The sequence below is a fragment of the Ruditapes philippinarum genome, unplaced genomic scaffold (assembly GCF_026571515.1).
Source record: "Ruditapes philippinarum isolate M1 unplaced genomic scaffold, ASM2657151v2 ctg18691_1_1_1_1, whole genome shotgun sequence".
Classification (NCBI taxonomy): Eukaryota; Metazoa; Mollusca; class Bivalvia; order Venerida; family Veneridae; genus Ruditapes; species Ruditapes philippinarum.
The window spans coordinates 1-16,469 of NW_026860222.1; the positions used below are offsets into that span (position 1 = coordinate 1).

Consider the following 16,469-nt stretch of genomic DNA (forward strand, 5'->3'; position numbering starts at 1 on the left):
AAACATATTATTATATTGTCATTAGATATATGATTTGTCGTTACATTTTTGTCCTAACATGACTTGATTAAATTAATGGTAACTTCGGCAAATTAAGCCCCTCTGTTTCAATCCTTATTACAGGTCAAGCTCATCCCTAGTCAAGTCTCCCTGGGTGGCGGAAGGTTCCCTTTGTGGCGGTTTTTACCTCCCAGTTTGGTTATTTCGATACAAAATATGTACATGCCATATTTTGTTATTATGTAACATTTGTCATGTTTGTTATTATGTAACATTTGTCATTTATGGCATTTAATAAATGCCCTATTTCATTCAACCTAAGTGTTGTGTTTTATCTCATACCAAACAAGTTCGTCTTGCCAGTTATATTTGCTTGACCTGGACAATACATAAAATAGATTTTATGCCCACATAAAATAATTTATGTCATTGTTCTGTCCTTATACTCATTACTGTACAGAATATTACGGGTCAGGTTTTAGCCGTAACGGGTCAGGTTTTAGCTAAGTACGTCTTAGCCAATTGATATCAAGACTTAAATCATGTGATGTTAATTAACCAATGATTACATTAGATCTATCACAAAGATATAATTTTGGCGAGGAATGATTCTCGCCTTTCTGTTTACTAAAATCCACCTCCTCCAACTCCATCCTCCTCTTTCAATTTTTGATGTTGATATAAATACCATTTCATTTATTCTTAATGAATCAGTTGTTTCACTTGTTGTTTATCTCAATTATTTGTGCAACTATTCATGAGATACACTATATATATATATAATATTATGTATATTGTTCATGCAAATATTTATAAAACTAGTCGATGTTATATTATCGCTTTCAAATATTTTTCTATTTGTTGTCATAAATACTTATGATCTAGTCATATGTTATACACTTTTTAATGTATAGAATGTTTAAACTATTTTCCAAGGATGGAGCCCTACATCAAGTGGTACTAGACACAAGATAAAAGGGCACAGGTTTCCAAACTATGGTTTTTCCTGGGCGAGTCGACCACGATTTGGAAAATATTTATTTATTTTTCTGGTCAATTGTTTTTGATCAGCAATCCATTTTATTATATTTATGTAGGTACGGCGGTTTTTACCTCCCAGTTTGGTTATTTCGATACAAATATGTACATGCCATATTTGTTATTATGTAACATTTGTCATGTTTGTTATTATGTAACATTTGTCATTTATGGCATTTAATAAATGCCCTATTTCATTCAACCTAAGTGTTGTGTTTTATCTCATACCAAACAAGTTCGTCTTGCCAGTTATATTTGCTTGACCTGGACAATACATAAATATGGTATATAGTGAAAAAATCAACAAAGGGCCATAATTCAATTAAATTTGGTCGCAGCAAAAATTCCTTCCTTTACTTCCATCTACACATTAAGGTTGTTCGTCCCTGCAAGTTAAAGCAAAATCTGCCATCCGGTTTAAGAGGAGTTGCGTTCACAAATTTCTATATGGTATACAGTGAAAAAATCAACAAAGGGCCATAATTCTGATAATTTGGTCGCAGCAAAAATTCCTTCCTTTACTACCATCTACACATTAAGGTTGTTCATCCCTGGAAGTTTAAGCAAAATCTGCCATTCGGTTTAAGAAGAGTTGCGTTCACAAAATTTCTACATATTATATAGTGAAAAAATCAACAAAGGGCGTTCGGACGGATGGACGGACAGACGGACGGACAAGTGCAACGCTATATGCACCCCACTTTGTGGGGGCATAAAAAGGTATAACAGTAATTATTCTTCTACTGAATCGAGTTCAGGTGATCGTTGTATAAACGATCCAATTTAGAATGATATAAATACAGGAGTTCGGAACCGAACGAGAGGTTCGAGTGAAGGGAGGTATTCGAACGATCCGAGTTCGAGCAAACGAAGTTTTAACTGTAATTCTACCAGCGAAAATCCTTCCAAATGCTGTTTAATTATTAGTAACTTGAATGCTCTTTATTATCAGAAACGTAAATGTTCTTTCATTATCCGTAACGTAAATGCTCGCACTATCAGTAACGTAAATGTTCTTGCATTATCAGCAACGTAAATGCTCTTTTATTATTAGCAACCTAAATGCTCTTTCATTGCTAGTAACGTAACTGCTCTTTCATTATTAGTAACGTAAATGCTCTCTCATTGTCAGTTACGTTAATGCTCTTTCATTATTAGTAACGTAAATGCTCTTTCATTATCAGTAACGTTAATGCTCTTTCATTATCAGTAAGGCAAATGCTCTCTCATTGTCAGTTACGTAAATGCTCTTTCATTGTCAGTAACGTTAATGCTCTTTCATTATCAGTAACGTAAATGCTCTTTCATTATCAGTATGTAAATGCTCTTTCATTATAAGAACGTAAACAGTCTTTCATTATAAGTAACGTAAATGCTTTCATTATCAGTTGCGTAAATACTCTTTCATTATAAGTAACGTAAATGCTCTTTCATTATTAGTAACGTAATTGCTCTTTTATTAGTAACGTTAATGCTCTTTCATTATCAGTAACGCAGCTGAAATCGTTATATGTCTTTTGTATTTTAACGGGAGCAGAAACAACAGCAACGTGTACATGTGGGTCCATCGGAAACACGTATTCAATGGGTGACATGTTGGTAGATGACCAGGTGTGCGGAGTTTGTGCCAATCATGGATTTGGCATACGGTGCTACGGAAGTCTAGATGGGACATGCGCGTTAAATAGTTGGTTAAATATTTAATTTTTAACTACGTTTAACATTTAAATACTAATAACTTACTCGCATGTGTTTAAACATTTTTGTACATAATTATAGCATTAGCATCTTTGTTTTAATGAAATAATACAACAGCACATGGAATTGACCCTTTTCTCCTATTACTGATATTTTTAAAGTGAAACTTTAATTTGTATTGATTAACCCACAGTCTTTTTTTATATTGGCACTGTTAATATTCACACATATTAAAAGTTAAAGGAACTCTATTGAAGTTTTTTGACGTTACGGGACTGGAAAAAAAAAATCCGAGATTTGTGAACAGATTAATGAGGATTTGGACCGCTAGCATGTGTGAAAATATTTAGGTCATTCCCTCTCTCCGTTTTTCCAAAAACTCATTTTTATTGTGCAAATGACCCAAAAATGAAAAGCGTTGTAACGCTTTTCACTCAAATTCGGTCGAGAGTCGCACGAAAAGTCGATACTCATTTTAATTATTGGTATATTTCTTTGTATTTTGTTAACTCTGGGTATTTTTCTTTTTCTCTTCTGCAGAAGCTTTCCATCTTAAGTACTTCACTTGATATGTTTCAGATTGTAATGTTGTTAGGCAAATGGACCTTGGTGGAGTTCCTTTAACATACAATTTTATTTATATTCTACAGGCACTGTGGCCAAGGCAGGAGACCCTGCATGCCTGTACAACTTGAAGATCTATTTAGTTGGAGATGTCTTTGCTACACTAGATGGTTGTAACAAGTGTCTTTGTACAGAACGTGGCATGCAGTGTACAATGAAGGCGTGCAGTTCAGCAGGATTTGGTACATATAATTTAAACCTTAACATATCGTGTTCGACCTTTGCAATTCGAAAGTATGGTGTGTTTTTATTGAACGTTCTAAAAATAGAAGCATGTGGAGTGGATAATTTAATGCAGCACGCCTCCATATTCATGCTTATTTTCGTGAAAATGTATTAAAAATAGATTATTGTCTTTGAATTGCAAACGGCACGTTCAGTCCAATATAAAAGTTTAAAAAATAACCAAAAATTGCCCGTACTGCGTTCGTCACGCAGTAGAAAATGGTCATAAATACTGTAAAATAAGTCCTTCAATGCCCTTTTCGTCAAACTTCGGATAAGAAGTTATAAATAAACTCTTGTAAATAATAGCTGAGAAGCTATGATTTGACCCAAGATAATGTGGATGGAAAAGCAGGCACCTTAAACCACTAGGCCTATGTTCTTCAAAGTGTGTTGACTTTTATATTTCCAGCAACGCCAAGTAAAGAGCCCATATACGGGGAATGCTTGTACAATGGTGGGTGGTACAGACATCAGACCCAGTGGTTGACACGTGATGGATGTAACACGTGTTACTGTCATTCTATTGGGAACTACCAAGGAGGTTACGAGTGCACAAAAAGTAAATGCCCTTGCAGTGCAGTAAACCAACCTGAAATCACGGGTTAATTTGGAACTGCAATACTTTTATAGAAATCATATGCTAAATAAAGTTAACCGAAAAATAAGTTAAGCTTATTTCTTTAAGTCTTAAAGACGTTGTTAAAGTCTTATGGCCACTAAAGATATGAATTTAAGATAGAATTTCTGTTTGAAAGACCCCCGATTAACTTAACAATCACAAATGAATGCCATTGTCTTATATAATTAGGGAAAATCTGGAGACATTCCAAATATTATACTTTGCAGTGAGGAACTCTGAAAGGCTTGAAAATTCTCTCCCTTTAAAGGCACGTTAGCTCTCAGCAAAACCATTTTTTTCATCGTTAAAAGAGTAAAATATGCGATTCAGACATGTGTAACTAGTGATTGTGTATACAATCATCGAGATTAGCAGCTCTGCAACGCCACGAATTAATATATTATCATTCATACATTCCACAACATTGTTTACAAAATTTAACCCAAATATAGCTTCGTCAATATTACGAGTCTTTCCGGAGAATCTCCGTATATTTACGCTTACACGCAGAAAATGATGACGTCAGACTGAAGAGCACACTTCCGCAAAAAAATCAAAACAACATGTCATCTACGTCGTCGGTTAGTAGTTTTCTTACTTGTTATCCTCATTGTTTAAAAGTTTTAAAGAATTTGTGATGGTTTACACAAAGTAAATGAATCCTTTACTTTGCTGTACTGTATACAGATAAAGATGATTTGGTACATATAATTATTTATGTAGCTGAATGTTTCGTAACAATCACAAATTCTTTGATAGTGATACAACTTGCACAAGTTTATCTGTTTATTTGGTTAGGCCTACACTATTTAAATGAGATGTTCGCGCAATGCTATTTGTTTTATAATATTATCAAACATGAGATAAGCGATTCACGATATCGAGTTTTGCAAGTCAATACAAATGAAATTTTTTTATATAAACTTGCAATTACTAGAACTTGCTAATTTCGATCAGTGAAGTTCAGGTAAGTAAGGGCCTTAACGGTAGGATTTAGGTGTACAACAATTAGAGATAAGATGTACAATTTTCAAAGCAATACAACACTTGCATTCAGACAGTAATTCTACACTGTAGGAATCATCTGAGGTTTCACTAAAAAGGATCCCTCCTTATTGATCCTTTACATACTTTACTCACTAAATACTTTTTTCACCATGAGTAATGATTGAAACACCTCCATTTATGATTAAAAAAAATTTTTTTTTTAAATGTGAAGCCTGACCGAGACTCAAACCTGGGACCCTCGGAAAACCGTACTGCAGCTCTACTGACTAAGCTATCTGGCCACCTACAAACTACCTCCTCTCCCCTAATTAGAAAACAGTTCAATACCCAGCAAACAAAAGACGTTGTACCAACGTTGTACTGACGTTAGACCCTGACGTTGGGTAAACGTTGGCAGAAGGTTGGATTTGAAAGTTTTTTAGACGTCAGAAACCGACGTCTATACAACGTCATAAAATGACCTTTATCCAACCTTTTCTGACCATAATCCAACCGTTTCTGACCATAATCCAACCTTTTCTGACCATTATTGGGACATAATCAAACCTTTTTCTGACCATAATCCAACCTTTTCTGACCATTATCTGACCATATGCCAACCTTATCTGACCAAATTTTCTAACCATGATTTAACCTCATTCAAAACTTTTGGAATATGATATTTTTTTCATTTTAAAGCTCTTTAATAGGGTTAAAAATAAGCATTCTTATGATTTTAGCAATTTATTTTATACTCGGAATCACAAGTACAAAACAAGAAATGTGGTACTATATATAACAAATGCAAGATTTACATAATATTTTTTGAAACTATTTAACTTGACGGTATGTACTTTAATAACGCTTCATGTATTAATTAAGCATGTTAAACAAAATCCTTCTTGAATATTAACACTGACATTTTATATAGCAAACATCCATGCATGTGTTTTTTCTTATATCACCACTGAACTGATCACTCTGAGTTTGGGATTTTTCAATCATCTATCCAACTCACTAAATGTATATTTGTCTAAAAAGTTGTATTTTATAACTAAATATAGATCTGAATGTTAAATGGAACAATATTCTGAATATTTTGTTATAATTATAAATAGCAATGTTCATATGTATCTTCATTAGTATTCTAGCTTCTTTCGTCCTCCTCCACTATGTCGATCTGGGGCATACTTTAAGCGTATCATTACCGTCTGCAACCTAAGATCTCATCACACTTTCTGAAAATAAAAAAAATAAAATAATCAGTTACAAGTGCAAGAAATAAATCACTTTTACATATTATAATTAAACGAAATTCTGACAAAACACTCCAACTACTTAAAAAGATACTTATTATTTTTAATTTAGTTTAAACCATGTAGTTTCGTGTACCTACTGTATATATCTATTAATTTTGATAAAAATGGCTTCGTGAAGAATTTCATTATAAAATCAAGGGTAATAAGATCACTGTATTTTCTATATAATATTTTGAAATATACCTGTCACAAAATCTTGGTAGGTTTTCATTTTTCTTTTTCCTCTAAATATTTTCATCTTCCTCATGAACTTTTGACACATGTTGAATTATTATACTTTTCACAATCTGAAAGACGAAATATAATCGTTTTAGAATTTAACCATGTGGTGAAAGGATGTTTGTCTAATACAATAGGCAAAATCAAATTACTATTAATCTTAGTTAACTCATAAGCGCATGAAAAACTGATATAACAAATACCAAATTAATTCTACTCCCGCAAAAATTGATATTGTTATTTTTTATATTCAAAGTACTTTGTACAAATGCTCATACAACATCAAAGAAATTCACATGTTACTGTCATTTTTATAGATATCATCTCTGCCCAGCATGATCTGGTCTGCTAAGTGTATATAGGACAGACTGGCTTAGTGTAAAAACGTTTTATGATACGAGCATACAACTTGTTGATAAGCAGGCTAATTAACAAACTATTACTTTTATTGATTTATAACTATGATAATGTGTTTTCTGATTGATAATATGTTGTTTGATTACATTAATAAAAAGATAGCTAGTCAAATACTATGTGCTTTCAGATATATCTTACAAAAGTCGTATCATTTACATATGTATCAAATGCCATGAATCATTATCATAATATAAGAAACACATGGTATGCTTACAGTATGGGTAAAGTACTACAATTAACAACGAGTAGTTTAACAACTACACAGATATCAAAATCAAACTGCATCTGATACATGTGTAAATGACTGGCCCCTCATATAAGTGAAATTCATGTTGATAAGAAATAAGAGGAATTTTCATTTACCAGCATTTGAATATTAAGAGTCTTACGTACTGCATTTAACTTTTTATTGATTTCAATTGCTAGGATATTTCCTACCATTGATTGTGCATTTATTTGGCATGGCGATATAGTGTGGGAAAAATGATCCGATTATACAGACTGTTCTATAGCAAATGATAAAGTGTTCTTACGTGGAAACAAAAATATTTATCTCGCGAAATCACGTGACATTAAGTTTTACCAGTCAAACATTTCAATGATCAAATAACCATCGAATCCATGCAAACATGCGGTAAATTAGCATTGAAAAACAATATATAATGTTTGCCTACCTTTTTCTTTTGTTTGGAATACACAACTTTGTCTGTCAACCCGTCGTTTTTTGTCCGCCAATACAATTGAATTTCAAATCCGATAAGTCGCAAATTCGAATTTACTAAATTATTTACCACTATAAAATGAAGCCCTCAAAAATGATAACAACTTCATTGTAAATTATATAAACACTTCTTAGACTAATTCGAGGAGATAAGATATTATTTAAACGAAAATAGAGCAAATATATTTCATACTGATCTGCGACTATCCGTTTACAGAGCGCCACCTATCGAATATCGTACGTTAGCCACCCACGTGATACTGTTGTTTTGATGGAGAAAATAAATATATAATGTTCCCTTTCTAAACTTAAACTTAAAATTCTCGCTGTTTATGCTTTCATTTATATATATATTGGTTTCATAAATTAAATTTACCTATTGTCAGATTACCGACCAAAACCCGACGTCGAGTCGACGTCAAAATGCAACGTCTGTTAGACGTCGGGGATTCAACGTCGATTTGACGTTGTATGAAGGTCACCGACGTCGCGACCAAAATTCAACGTTGATCCAACGTTGGGTCAACGTCGGGTGTTTGCTGGGTAGGTACTGTGACATAATCATTTTTCGAAATAATTTGGGATTCGAACCTAACACAACTTTGGGCCCCCGGAAGAGTTTTTCAACATCATTTAACCCCATCTTACTACTATGCTTACCTTTAAGCCCTAATTGTTGTGTATTTCATTCATTACCCCCATTATCAGGAGATAATTTGGTAAACTGTTACTTGCCTTTGTGGGAGGTCTGTAGAAATCTGTATGACAAGATTTTCAAAATAGAACATGTCCTAATCCTATCCCTGAAAACTAAACTTAAGGTTTCTGAATTTAAGAAATAGTAGCCTTCATACATGAAGATTTGCCTGTACATCTTAGTTTTAATTGGTATGGTACTTCAAAATCCTACGGTGTTGAGGCTATTAACTAGCCAATATATTGTAACTTGCAGGATTTTTTCCCAGTATTTTGGGAACACAACCCATAATTTTATTTGAAGTGTACACATGTGAAATGGAAATAGTTGTTTAAAAAAACATAACATTGAAAAACGTGAATATGCATAATACGTTATTTCTGTTTGACACTGTGTATTTATTCAAACTACCCTGATCATATATAGAAATACTGGTACTGGTACTTAATTACTTCCTAAAAAAAGTACTGGTACTGCAGTACCAAGCTAAAATCTAGTACTAGTACTTGTACTGATACCGCTAACTTGGCAAGTACTGGTACTCACTGGTACTTAAGTACTACACCCCAAGTACTGATGCAGCTCTGCCTGTATCTGAAGTTGAAAACAAGTAAAAAGTATTTAAACAAAAAAAACCTCACCCCTTCTATAATGTTTTATGTATAATATAGGTTAAGGGCTGATTTGTTATAAATAAAAAATCTTTTTTTCTAATTTTTAATCAAGGTATTTGTAAAGCCTTCCTCTTTTTGAGACAATTGAAAATTACTTACTTGATTGTGTATTTCAATTGATGTGTGCAGTCTAACTCATAACCTCTTTACCTCTCTTGCTACACACATATCATTATATGATTTGCCAAAATTTAGCATATTTTACCTAATGGTTTTAATATCAGTAACCACGCATACACATTATACCAGTCATGGGTATTTTTAAGATGGCATTGATGACTTAAAGTTTTTTTGTTTTAAGTCTTCTACTGGATCAGAACTTTCTGTCCCATCAGACAGAGGGTTTCCAAGTGCAAGGGGAAGAGGTAACAGAGGAAGAGCACCCAGAGGTAGAGGTCGAGGAAGAGGTCAGGGTAAAGGAAGAGGGAAAGGAAGGGCAAGGGGGAGAGGACGAGGGCAAACAGGAACAAGTGAGACTAGAGCAGATGTTGCTCTTCATATTCTTGAGACAAGAAAGGAACGCTTCATGGTAATTTTGATATATAGTGTGATTTTACTGCCAGAGAGTTGAATTCACAAAACATTTTTTTATGTCACATTGTTAACCTCCTTAATGACTTTTTTGTAAAATTGCAGGAATAGAATATTTATTTGTAAAGTTACAATTTCGAAATACAAATTGTATATCCATACAAATTGTAATTGTTTTAAATCTTATCTTTTCGTAATTCACAATGTTTTTCATTTTTCAGAATGCTTTGGATGAAATGTCAAAAGAGAGGATGAGGGAGTTGCTCGTGGAGGCAATGGAAAAGAGCCCTTCCTTGATTCTTGATGTATTTGAACCACAAGAGTCTCAGTTTGGTGGTTTTCATCCCCCAGCTGGAAATGACACACCAGATTGGTGTACCTGCAATCACTGCAGAGAGATGCCAACCGAAGATGAAAAACTATGTTGTGGCATGATGCCAGAGCAGTGTGTATCATTATTACCAGTAAGTACTTGTACCTTCATTCATAAATAATAGTATTTTAAGTGATTTTTTTTTGTTGTTGTTGTAAGTAGTGCAAACACTGCAATTACAACAAGCATTTTCATTATAAATCCAGAAAATCATTTCATTATATTTTGGACTCTACCTTTATTACAGAAGAAAAAGGTGACAATCCAACAACTGTAAAATAAGTTAAGTAATGGTACGAGGGATGTTCAGTTTGTAAAGAAAATAGTTTTGTAAATGTAAAACCTCTTTATGTATATAAATGAAACTACACCAACAGAAATAATACAAACCATAGTAACATTTTTGGCACCAAATAAAATGACATCATGTAACTATGAAGTCATAAAAACATGATGTCACTTCCCGTTTGGTTTAAAATGGACAAACAGATTTTACCTTTTCCACAAAGCTGCAGCTTGGTGATGTTTTCAATGATCAAATTTTAATTCTTTGAGTATAGGTTATTGAAAATAAGTGCATCGAATTTCAGGGTTATTGCCTATCACTATAATGAACAAGTATGTATTGTTTCTTCCAGGATTTCAGAGTTCTCATTTTGGACGAGGCGGTCCTTGCATTACAACGCATGTACAGGAGGGATGTCCTCGTGATAGATGATGAGGCTGATCTCAGAAAGGCCAACAGACATGCTGCATATAGACAATATGTACTTTGGCAACATGGACGTTTGAGTGTAGGTGACAGGAGGGTTATACCTTCATGTAGTGTATGGTCTATAAGAGACAAATACCCGGATGCCTTTGGGCAGTATACTGGTTTCATACCATCAAGACTTGTTTGAAATTAAAAACCTGTTGTTATAGGTAGTACAAAACTTATATGCATGTTAAAAGATTATCAAATCAGCTTGAGTTTGTGTCAACTGAATTGAAACAATCTTGGGTTCACATTTATGAAGTCAGTTTTATTCTTTCTGATGTTATTTTCTAAATCATTTTTTATGTAGTACAGCTAAATCAGTACCTGTTGGTTCTGACAATATGTTAATAAACATATTTAAAATTTATATAAGCTGCATTATGATGAAAGCATGAAGCTCATTTTGGTAACTCAAGTTCAATTTGTTGTCTATGAAGAAACATAACCATTAACAAAGTCGGTTTGAACTCCTGCTCCTAAGGTGAGGGGTTGACACCAAAACCTCCAGGTCACAACTCCCTTTTATGTATTGGACACTTTCATTTACATTGTACTCAGAAGACATTTAAACTTCTATACTGCTACATGTTTACCATAAGTAAGAAGAAGATTTATATGATTTTCAAAAATAAATGTCTTAGGTTACTTTCATGGGCTTTGTTTCATGCCTACAAGGGTATAAAAATAACTATGTCCATTCGAAATATTTAGGCTCATAACTTCTGTTCTATGTAAAGTCATCATGATAGAGGCAAAACCATGTATGGAGGTAAAATACCAATATGAGCCGCGTCACGACAAAACCAACATAATGGGTTTGCAACCAGCATGGATCCAGACCAGCCTGCGCATCTGCGCAGTCTGATCAGGATCCATGCTGTTTGCTATCAGTTTCTCTACTTTAAAAGAGTTGGTAAGCGAACAGCATGGATCCTGATCAGACTGCGCGGATGCGCAGGCTGGTCTGTATCCATGCTGGTCGCAAACCCGTTATGTTGGTTTTGTCATGACGCGGCTCATATGTACATTTTTTGTGCCTGGTCAATCATCTGTATGTTTTGAAAATACTTGTCACAGATGTTGAAAACTAGCACAAGACACTGTTTTTTAAGTTCATTTTACTTATCAAGAATATTCCTTGGGACATCAAAGTGTATGACTGAAATGTTTACACCCACAATATAACAAAATATTGAATACACATTCAGAATAGTCAAATATTTTATTGAGCATTTTTATTATAAAACTGTAAAAAGGAACAATATGTTTATGCAAAATTATTTCTTTCACGTCTTTTTTAGTTCATGCAACCATGATGCAGGAAATATACAGTTTGCTATAAAAAAAACATCAATTAGAATATTTTCTTCAATAAAAATGTTGATAATTTTCTTTAACAGGTTTGTTGTGAAAGAGTAAACATAATTAATGATTTAGAGATAAAAAAATAATTGCAAACATAATTATTACTTCTACAAGAAATACATAATACTAATAACTAATAGATAAACAGATAACAAATAATGATTTCTTTATTTTGTCTCATGTATAATTCTGAAATAAAGTTGTAGTACACGTACTTTTTAGTATTTCTCTTTTTTTCTCTTTCCATTTGCAAGTACACAGTGTTGTCATTTGCAACAGCAGTAAATTGCAACCTCCAAGTTATGCTCCAGTATGTTTGTGCAATTCAGTGTTTCTATTTATACAGTCCAATTAATGAATAGTGTACATCTCACTTGCACATATGCACTTTATGCCATAATAAAACTGGATAAGAGTCTTTTTTACGCTATTTTTAGCAAACAAATTAACAGTTTAATAAATATTCAAAAAACATGTCAAAAAGGAAAAAAAATTGTAGAATTAAAAAGGAAAAAAAAAGGTTTCCTTTTTTTCTCAAGTCTGTCTAGTCATACTTGTTGTTATTCCAAGTATGAATCATATAAAAAAAACAACATTTATTTAATATTTTTAATAAATATTAGCAACATTAATAATGGCCTTGATGAAGAAGAAGATTCATTCAAAAATTAAGTTATAGACACTTACAGAAAAATTCAAGACATTTTACGTTAAGGTCAATACTATATTAGCCCGAAAGTGTTTTTTTTAAGTAAGGATGAAGCATTTGTAAGACATTACATAAATTAAATAAAGTATTACCTCTTTCAAACAGTAACCATCCTATAAAGTTTAAATATTGTGGGCCAAATGGAACTTTAGTTATGGTCTGGAAACTGTTTTCAGTTTTGAGGAAATCGCGACCTTGAGCTCAGAGCTGCATCAGTACCAAGGGTGTAGTACTTAAGTACCAGTACCAGTACTTGGCAAATTATGCAGTACCATTACCAGTACCAGTACTAGATTTTAGCTCGGTACTGCAGTACCAGTACTTTTTTTGGTGAAGTAATTAAGTATCAGTACCATTACTTTTATATATTCATCAAAGTTTGAATAAATACAGTGTCAAACAAATAATTGCAAATATTATTCAGCAAAGAAATAAAATCATAATTTACTTAAAAGCTGCATACCTCCAGATGACCCAAAATATTTCAAGAAAATTAAACTTGGAAAAAAATTACTAAAACTTTGAGAAAATTTAACAAATTAAAGATTCAAGTGATAATTTATATCTTATGTGCAACTAATGACTGTATTTTGTAGTATTTATTACTATATTTCTACTGCGTTACTAACACAGTAGGGGCTATTTATGCATGTTTTGACCTCTTTTTGGTAATTTATGTGGATTTTAAGTGCCGATTGTAATGTGTCAAGTACTTTCTTTGTTCATTTAACAATATTTTACCTTTAAATACATTTTCAAAATTTTCATGAAAATTAGGATGAATCTGGAGGCATGCTGCTTAAAGTTTTAACATACTTTTTACAAACAATATTTACTTTAACATACATTTTACAAACAATATTTACAACATAATTATATTCATGTCATATCTAATTGTTTAGTAACAAGTCAACTGTATAAATACAATGCAAACATCTTTCATTTAAAACACAACAGTCTTTTGTTGCCTTTCACACCTCTGTTCAATTTATACCAAAGTAAACAAGCAATTATCATAGTATTGCAAGCAATCCATAAGTCCCCTACCGGTAAGAGCCCAAGCAACATTTTGAAGGGCCATTGGCCATTCACTTAGGTTCCTAATTTCTTGAAAAAGTTCTTTAAAAGTGATCACAGGAAACAGTTTTTATGTTCAGACAGACAGACTGAAGGACACTCTAAAGTTATTTTTTAAACATCCCTGTTATCAAAATATAACATTTTTAAAATCCTATCACGATTGAAGAAGTTGGAGTAAAAATTACCAATTTCTCAAAAAAAAGTCTAAGTTCAAAAGGGGCATAATTCTGGAAATAGTCTTGCTAGAGTATTGAACACTCACAAATGTTGAGTGATAATAAGAAACATTTATATGAAGTTTGAAGTAGATACATTCAGAAAAAGAAGTTATTAAAAAAAACAATGTTTTTTTTCATGAAAATTTTAAGTTCAAGGGACGTAATTCTGATAAATTTTGTGCTAGAGTTGTAAACCTTGTCACATATGATGTGGTTGATGACAAGCAATTTATATTTAAAGTTTGAAGAAAAATACCTTAAGAAATAAAGAACTTATAGTGAAAAAACTTAAAAACTAGAATCAGAAATCTTGAAATTCAGTCTATTTGTTGCCATAGCAACCAGAATTTTCAACATAGGAAGATAAGGAAAGGATGTGCATAATTTCCATACTGCCATCTACCCATATGTCAAGTTTCATAAACATATTTTCAGTACTTTTTGTGTTATCACTGGATCCAGGTTATGTGTAAAATTTGCCATATTTTCAGTCTATTTGTTGCCATAGCAACCAGAATTTTCAACATAGGAAAAAAAGAAAAAGACGTGCATAATCTCCATACTGCCATCTATCCATATATCAAGTTTCATAAAAATATTTTCAGTACTTTTTGCGTAATCGCGGGATCCAGATTATGTGTAAAATTTGCCATATTTTCAGTCTATTTGTTGCCATAGCAACCAGAATTTTCAACTTAGGAAGAAAAGAAAAAGACGTGCATAATCTCCATACTGCCAGCTATCCATATATCAAGTTTCATTAAAATATTTTCAGTACTTTTTGCGTAATCGCGGGATCCAGATTATGTGTAAAATTTGCCATATTTTCAGTCTATTTGTTGCCATAGCAACCAGAATTTTCAACATAGGAAGAAAAGAAAAAGACGTGCATAATCTCCATACTGCCAGCTATCCATATATCAAGTTTCATTAAAATATTTTCAGTACTTTTTGCGTTATCGCGGGATCCAGTTTTGTGGACGGACGGACTGACGGACGGACAGACGGACTGACGGACGGACAGACGGACAGACGGACGGAGGGTAAACCTAAAGTCCCCTCCGGTAAACCGGTAGGGGACTAATAACAACTTTTTATGGTGCTAACAATATCACTTTTTTGACTTGAGATGGGATTTTTTAGAATAGAAGAAATTAATTAGTGTTAATTTTGCTCTTTTACTAGTAAATACAAAGTAATAAAATATTTTAATAAGGATATTTTAGGGTAAAGAGTTATTGAGTCTGTTTATCTTAATTTAATTTTTACTTTAAAGTCTTTGGTGCTTTTTATGATGAATACCATATTAACATTTGAAGGAATATTGCAGCAAATTATCTTTAGATTTGATAACTTACTTTTTCACAAAAATAAAATATAGTTAATGTAATTTACAGCTTTATTTTATGAGAAAAATTGATGTTATTTTTAATTTTATCAAAACCAAAAGTACTGGGTAATGCAGTAGCAGTACCACTTTTTAAGACAGTAATGCAGTACCAGTACCAGTAGTAGCAAAATTTTGTAAGAGTAATTCAGTATCAGTACCAGTACTTGCAAAATCGCTGCAGTACGTACTGCAGTACCAGTACCAGTACCAGTAATGCAGCTCTGCTTGAGCTTTGACCTTGTGACCCCAAAATCAATAGGGGTGTTCTACCCAATATGGACAATCATCCTATGAAGTTTGAACACTGGACCAAATAGAAATAAGTTATGTTGTGGAAACTGTTTTCACTTTTAAAGTTATAGTGACTTTGACCTTGTGACCCCAAAATCTATAGGGGTCTTCTACCAAATATAGAAAATCATCCCATGTAGTTTGAATATTGTTATGATGTCATTAAAGGTTATTCTTTACGGAAGGACGCTGGAAGAATTGTGATCACAAAAGCTCACCTTGTCACTTTGTGACAGATGAGATAAATTGTTCATTGTTGCTTTGTTGGAGACTTGTTGAGAAGGATTCCCCAAGTTTTGTTCTAATAGTTGTTCAAAAATTAAATCTTACAAATAATACGGGAGGAGAATTATGTAAACTAAATCATAATGCATTACTATAAATGTTACTACTCTGATTTAACTCCAAGTATTGTTACACATTCATCTGAAATATGTTGTGACCATTCAAATATTTTTCTGTATCACTAATGTCATTCATACATGTATGTATTTCATATTCATTTTCCCTC

General features: G+C 32.8%; 2 protein-coding genes across 2 annotated transcripts; both read left to right on the plus strand.

Moving 5' to 3' along the window:
• Positions 1–2,538: 2,538 nt before the first annotated feature.
• On the plus strand, positions 2,539–4,253 carry LOC132759277 (kielin/chordin-like protein). The gene is made up of 3 exons (XM_060751019.1): positions 2,539–2,725; positions 3,387–3,542; positions 3,998–4,253. The coding sequence occupies exons 1-3, from the start codon at positions 2,623–2,625 to the stop codon at positions 4,192–4,194; spliced, it is 456 nt and encodes a 151-aa protein (XP_060607002.1). The 5' UTR covers positions 2,539–2,622; the 3' UTR covers positions 4,195–4,253.
• Positions 4,254–4,469: 216 nt separating this feature from the next.
• LOC132759276 (P2X purinoceptor 7-like) lies at positions 4,470–12,484 on the plus strand (the record flags this gene model as incomplete). Its single annotated transcript, XM_060751018.1, is given in 4 exon segments — positions 4,470–4,788; positions 9,543–9,770; positions 9,994–10,236; positions 10,784–12,484. Coding segments are annotated over 4 exon segments (753 nt in total). The 3' UTR covers positions 11,048–12,484.
• Between the last annotated feature and the right edge of the window lie 3,985 nt (positions 12,485–16,469).